Source organism: Gigantopelta aegis, chromosome 12 (assembly GCF_016097555.1).
Source record: "Gigantopelta aegis isolate Gae_Host chromosome 12, Gae_host_genome, whole genome shotgun sequence".
Lineage (NCBI taxonomy): Eukaryota > Metazoa > Mollusca > Gastropoda > Neomphalida > Peltospiridae > Gigantopelta > Gigantopelta aegis.
Genome location: NC_054710.1, coordinates 52454233 through 52460455, shown reverse-complemented (window position 1 = coordinate 52460455; position 6223 = coordinate 52454233). Strand labels below are relative to the sequence as shown.

The 6223-nt window shown below is 36.7% G+C and overlaps 1 protein-coding gene across 1 annotated transcript in view; it reads right to left on the bottom strand.

The window, feature by feature from the left end:
• Window positions 1-1340: 1340 nt before the first annotated feature.
• Window positions 1341-6223, bottom strand: part of LOC121386154 (fibrinogen C domain-containing protein 1-like) — a 6860-nt gene continuing 1977 nt past the window's right edge. The window contains exons 2-5 of the mRNA XM_041516953.1: window positions 4713-4807; window positions 3631-3727; window positions 2092-2256; window positions 1341-1594 (exon numbers count right to left, since the gene is read on the bottom strand). Coding sequence (XP_041372887.1) covers window positions 1341-1594; window positions 2092-2256; window positions 3631-3727; window positions 4713-4807 — 611 coding nt within the window. The remainder of the gene's footprint in view (window positions 1595-2091; window positions 2257-3630; window positions 3728-4712; window positions 4808-6223) is intronic.

Sequence of the window (6223 nt, the reverse complement as noted above, 5' to 3'; positions counted from 1 at the left end):
CGAAAACAAACAACAATAACCACACAGTAATGCTAACAAATGTATATACACTATCTCTATGACACGTATTCAATGCTATTTAGAATTTTTTTGTCACAAATGGTCCCAAAATCTGAACACAACACTGCCAACACTATGCTATCACTATGTTTTGAACTTACATCCTACAAAAAAAAAAGAGAGACCAACGACACTAAATCAGAAACTTTTCAGTTCAAACTTTTATTAACCACGAATACTTACCTTAATAAATGTTACATGCAATCAGATAATCTATGCACGTTTTGTTCGTATAAAGCGGAATCGTTCGAACATGTATTATTCACGTGTTATCACACACGACGGTTGTGGATAAGTTTTAAAAACTGGTTTGCATTTATATATCTTTGTTATACTACTTGGAGGTCCACACTCCCACTTTGTGAATTTCAGTGTTAATTATTATGTATACAATAAACCGAACATCAAACAAAAAAAAATGTTACTTAAAGCTAAATCTGCAGTGCAACAAACAGGACCACACACAGCAGATCAAAGAACGTGTGTTACTGCTAAACATAATAGTTATAAGACTGTAGAGAACAGACCAAAGAACGTGTGTTACTGCTAAACGTAATAGTTATAAGACTGCAGAGAACATACCAAAGAACGTGTGTTACTGCTAAACGTAATAGTTATAAGACAGACCAAAGAACGTGTGCTACTGCTAAACGTAATAGTTATAAGACTATAGAGAACATACCAAAGAACGTGTGTTACTGCTAAACGTAATAGTTATAAGACTGCAGAGAACAGAGCAAAGAACGTGTGTTACTGCTAAACGTAATAGTTATAAGACTGTAGAGAACAGACCAAAGAACGTGTGTTACTGCTAAACGTAATAGTTATAAGACTGCAGATAACAGACCAAATAACGTGTGTTACTGCTAAACGGAATAGTTATAAGACTGCAGAGAACAGACCAAAGAACGCGTGTCACTGCTAAACGTAATAGTTATAAGACTGCAGAGAGCAGACCAAAGAACGTGTGTTACTGCTAAACGTACTAGTTATAAGACTGCAGAGAACAGACCAAAGATCGTGTGTTACTGCTAAACGTAATAGTTATAAGACCACAGAGAACAGACCAAAGAACGTGTGTTACTGCTAAACGTAATGGTTATAAGACTGCAAAGAACAGACGAAATAACATGTGTTATTGCTAAACGTAATAGTTATAAGACTGTAGAAAACAGACCAAAGAAAGTGTGTTACTGCTAAACGTAATAGTTATAAGACTGCAGAGAACAGACCAAAGAACGTGTGTTACTATGCGTCTGGTTGGCAGAATGGTGTTCCTATCAGAACTGCATGGGTCTGATCTTCATCACGGTTCTCTTCAGAGAGTAATAGAAACCTCGCCAGGGCATCCAGTTCACTCCATGTCCGAATGAAGAGTGGTTTCCTCTTAAGTACTGACCATTCAGGTGTGATGAATGACAGTCTCTGAACCACCAGGCACCTTTGAACATCTGTGCACATTGCTTCTCATATGAATCGAGATCCTTGTCTTTAGCAGAGAACAGCTGACCACTGTGTTGACCAAGACCATCACCTGGAATCAAAATATGTGGAATGAATGCTTTAGGATCGAAGCGTATGAAACACTCACGTTAAAAGTTAGTTTTGCCTAATGACACCCTTGAAGTACATTTATTTACTAAGCATCAGCAGCTTCTGGATGTGAAACCATTTTATAATTATGAAATGCAATTTTAGAGAAAACCGGCTATATTTTTTTCATTTCCAACATTCTTACGGCGTTTGATATGCCAGTCCTCTGCCATTGGTAAGGATGAAGACATAGAGGAAGAGACAATCGATTCTGTGACCTAGTCTATTCACTGAGCTAGTTCCCCCTCCCCAAATCGAGACGTGAAAGGTGAAACCACATTGCACAATTACAGAACTGTTTCTATTGAAAACTCCTCGTGAGAAGTCCTGTTGCCTTTGATTAGGATATTTTTACTAGTAACATAAGAGACAAACTCGTAAGTGCTCGCGAGACAAAGGTTGAGAAAGACGCCTGTCTGTGCCATATCCCAAACGTACCTGCGTTTCCGCTGTACTCGCCCAGACTCAGTCTGAAGAAATCTTGTTCTGAAGCCAGGGAGAAGTTCTTATACAGCGCGAACCCGTTGTGTACTTCAAAGTCTTCCAAGTCAATTCTCAGATCATAAAGACCCTGACTGGTTATACGATGAATTTGTGAGTTGCCTATCGAGTAAATATAAACTAGTATACATGCTTTCACGTGATATTATTTCTAGGAAACGAGTTAACTTGCTATGTTATCAGGAGAAAACGAGAATGCTATTTTATTTATAACCCACCTACGAATAATGTAAAATATAACAATTATTGCAACATAATTCAAGAGACATGCGAATGCACAGCGCTAGGACCAGGAAAGAGGACGTCATATACCAAAATGACGTCGTTTAGCAAACGCATAGTAACTGGTGGTGTGTACGGACTTTCTACACACACATACATTCACCATGTGGCTATAAATAGATGTTCTTTAGTGTTTAAGTGTTTAAAAATAAACAGCTTTGTAATAATATTAGTCTGTAGGTCAGCTGACAATCAAAAGCATTCACTATCAGATCGTTAAGTCCAATGATGATTGAAGTTGCTTTATATATCGTTGACTATGCCTACCAGGCCAAATGCCTTAATTGTCATTTCCTTTAACGATTCTGCACTGATGATCATTTGTGGTTTCTGACAGTCTACTGTTGCAAACACATTAGAATCGCCATATCGAAGCGTCTAAGCTTATTTTTCAGTATGTCCGTCATCTACTCAAATATCATCCAGTGTAATTCGAGTAGGGTTTTGGTAATAATGTCCATGCTTACGAAACTACCTGGCAATTGGGTCCAAAGGTCTGATATTAGTGAGAGCGTCATGGTCATCATGCAATTCAGCAGCAATTTTCAGCGATTTTGGTAACATTAGCAATTGAATATTATTTTTAGGTATCTGACACTATTTTTTGTCACAAATTCCACACGTTTCTGGGAATAAAGCTCGAGATGAGGTTGTGTGAACATGACACCGAAGATGATACGAGCTACCTTCGCGAGATGATAGAACATTTGCCATTGGGTTTCTCATATTCTTTGTTTTAGTGAATTGTTGGTGAAATTGTCCATGACACCCATGCTTTGAAAGATCAAATGTAGGAATTAGAGCATTGATATGGGTTTAAGATGTAATAAGAAATATCTACATAAAATTATGAGTTATAGCAATATGTATTGTATGTCGTCGATTTCTTTTCAAAACAAACGTAGCACAACTTTAGATGAAATCCCTGCCTTGGCTGTTCTAGATTATGTAACGTTATTTTTTTCTGTCTTGATAATGAATAACGGCTTTGTTTAGATTATGGGGGGGGGGGTTCTGTCTGTTGAGCCTAGACCAATACATATGACGTTTATCAGTGCAATCTGTACAGCTGTTGTGCCTACGTTAATCAGAAATATTTACGATTTTGTAAAATAACGTTTATAAAAAAAGAAAACAGAATCACGGGGCGTCTATGACTTGTTGGATGTATGTAAGATATTAATCTTCACTTACCTAACCAGAACTCATTGTTAAAATCGCCAAATCCGTCTCTGTAATCATTCCAAGTTCTGTAGAAATCTTCTGATCCGTCCGTCCGTCGCTGAATAACCTTGTGGGAAAACAACAACAACAATATCTAACAGCAACATATTATTAAAGCCATTACGAAATTCCGAGCACTCGTCCAATATGCTGTCTCTTTGCCTTATGTGTGGTGTTTTCTAAATGACCCAATATATTAAAAAGTTGATGGAACTAATTTAAAAAATAATAATAATAATACAATAAATAAAATAACTTCAGATGAAAATGACGTTGTTTTATTAGACAATTTGGTGGCATTATAATGTTTAGGACAATACGAAGATAAGAAAAGTTAAACAAAATTAAATGCGCCAGGTTTATAACTGACAAAATAATACTTATCTCTTTATCATAGAGGATAAGCTCAAATCTTATTAGGAATACAACGTGTTTTTGTAAACTGTACACGCAACTTTAATTCCAGTCCGCCATTACTAGATATTCAAATGATGTAAGACTATGTGGTGCGGTGTATTTTTGAATGGAAATGACGTCAAACTCGAATGACGTCATTTTGGATGTCCTTACATCAAATTAAAGTTATGCCTAACGTTTTTTGTTTGTTTTCTGAACGCTGGACAGCTTTCAGTGTCAAATTGCCATTGAAATGTTTTTATTTGATGACTATGAATGCATACGTCAATCATAGAGTGTCACCCAAGTACGTGTGCTTAAATGTCAATAAATCTAGTGTCGTGACCTCGATTAATTTACATCTAATTTGCAAAGTTATCAAATTCTTAAAGTATGTGATCTGAAAAATATCACATACTTTGATTGCACTGAAAATGTAAGATATTACATGATATAATATATATATATATAATATATATATATATATATATATACACACACATATATATTGTTACGTTACCTCATCACCATTTGCGTTTAAACAAAGAAGGACGAGCTGATATTGAAGCATGGCTAAACGTTTTGGAAAACCATAATGGCAAATCATGTTTTCTATTTGATAACTGGATGTCATCTGACAGTATAAAATTGTATACCGATGCAGCAGGCATCCACGGCGGTTGCGCAGCAGTCTTGGGATCGGAATGGTTTGTCGGAGAGTGGACACAAAATTTAAAAACACTTCCCATCACTGTAAAAGAATTGTTTTCAATAGTTCTGGCAATCGAAATTTAGGGAGCAAAATTAGCAAATCATAACATGTTGTTCATGTGCGACGACCAAGTAGTAGTTGCAATTTTGCACAAAACATCCTCTAAAGATGGTAAAATCATGAAATTAGTTCGTCGTTTAGTATTAGCGACACTTAACCATAACATATATTTTAAAGCCAAACATATACTAGGCTATACAAATGTGGTTGCTGACAAATTGTCACGTTTCAAATTACAGGAGGCGTTTCAAATCGCACCCTGGTTGAAAAGGCAGCGACTCAAAGTCAAGCCTCAACAGTTGTAACATATCAACTGTTGACAAATTCACTTGCTCCATCGACAGTAAACTTGTATAAGCGTGTACTATCTCATTTTACCCACTTTCACACTCAGGAACAACCTAATTGTAACATCTGTTTTGTTTCACAAATGTTTCTGGCAAAATATATCAAACACTTATTTTTAAGTAATTTGAGCTCGGCTACTGTGTATAGTTACGTATCTGCTATCAGCTTCATACATAAGCTCGAAAACATGCAAGATCCGACACAGATTTCTTTCATTAAACGGCTGTTAAAGGGTGTTCACAATATGAATGGCCACACTGATTGCAGAATGCCTATCACATTGGAAATTTTGGAAAAGATCATTACATCTACAGATATGGTAATAACATCATGATATAAAGCCGTATTGTGCCGTGCAATGTATGTATTTGCTTGCATGTCATGCATTTCTCCGAATCATGGAATTCTCAGTCAACAAACAAAAGTCTGTTGACAAAGTCCTTCAGATATCAGACATTGCATTTCAATGGAATCAAAACAAAAAAGAACTCTTATCCACGACGGTTTCGAAAACAAATTATAAGCATAGTGATCTGCGTCCATTCGTCATTGAGATTCCAACATCTAGGCAAGAACAGTAGTCCAGTTAGATGCTTACATAAGTACGTAAATATAAGCAAAGAAGTTCGCGGGCCGTTATTCCAATTTGCAGATGGCTCTCCAGTGCCGTACACTTATTTTGGTTCATACCTATGGTTAATATTAAGGTTTCTAAAGCTGGATTCCAACAGCTATAGAGGACACAGCTTCAAAATTGGAGCAGCAACTACTGCAGCAGCAAGAGGTGTACATACAACATTAATCTCCCCAAAAATGGGAAGGTGGAAATCTGATGCATTGAAGGGATATATACAAATGGATAGATTGTAAATTATAACTGTGTCCACTCGTTGACGGTCCACATTAACACACACGCAAGGTTCACTGTGAGGGTCAGTAGTGCCTGCCTCAATAGAAAGATGTTTCTTATGTACGATTAATCGGGTAACTGATAGTGTAGGTCAGTAGCGAACGTTTCATTATCAGCATTGCCGAGGTCTCCGTTCG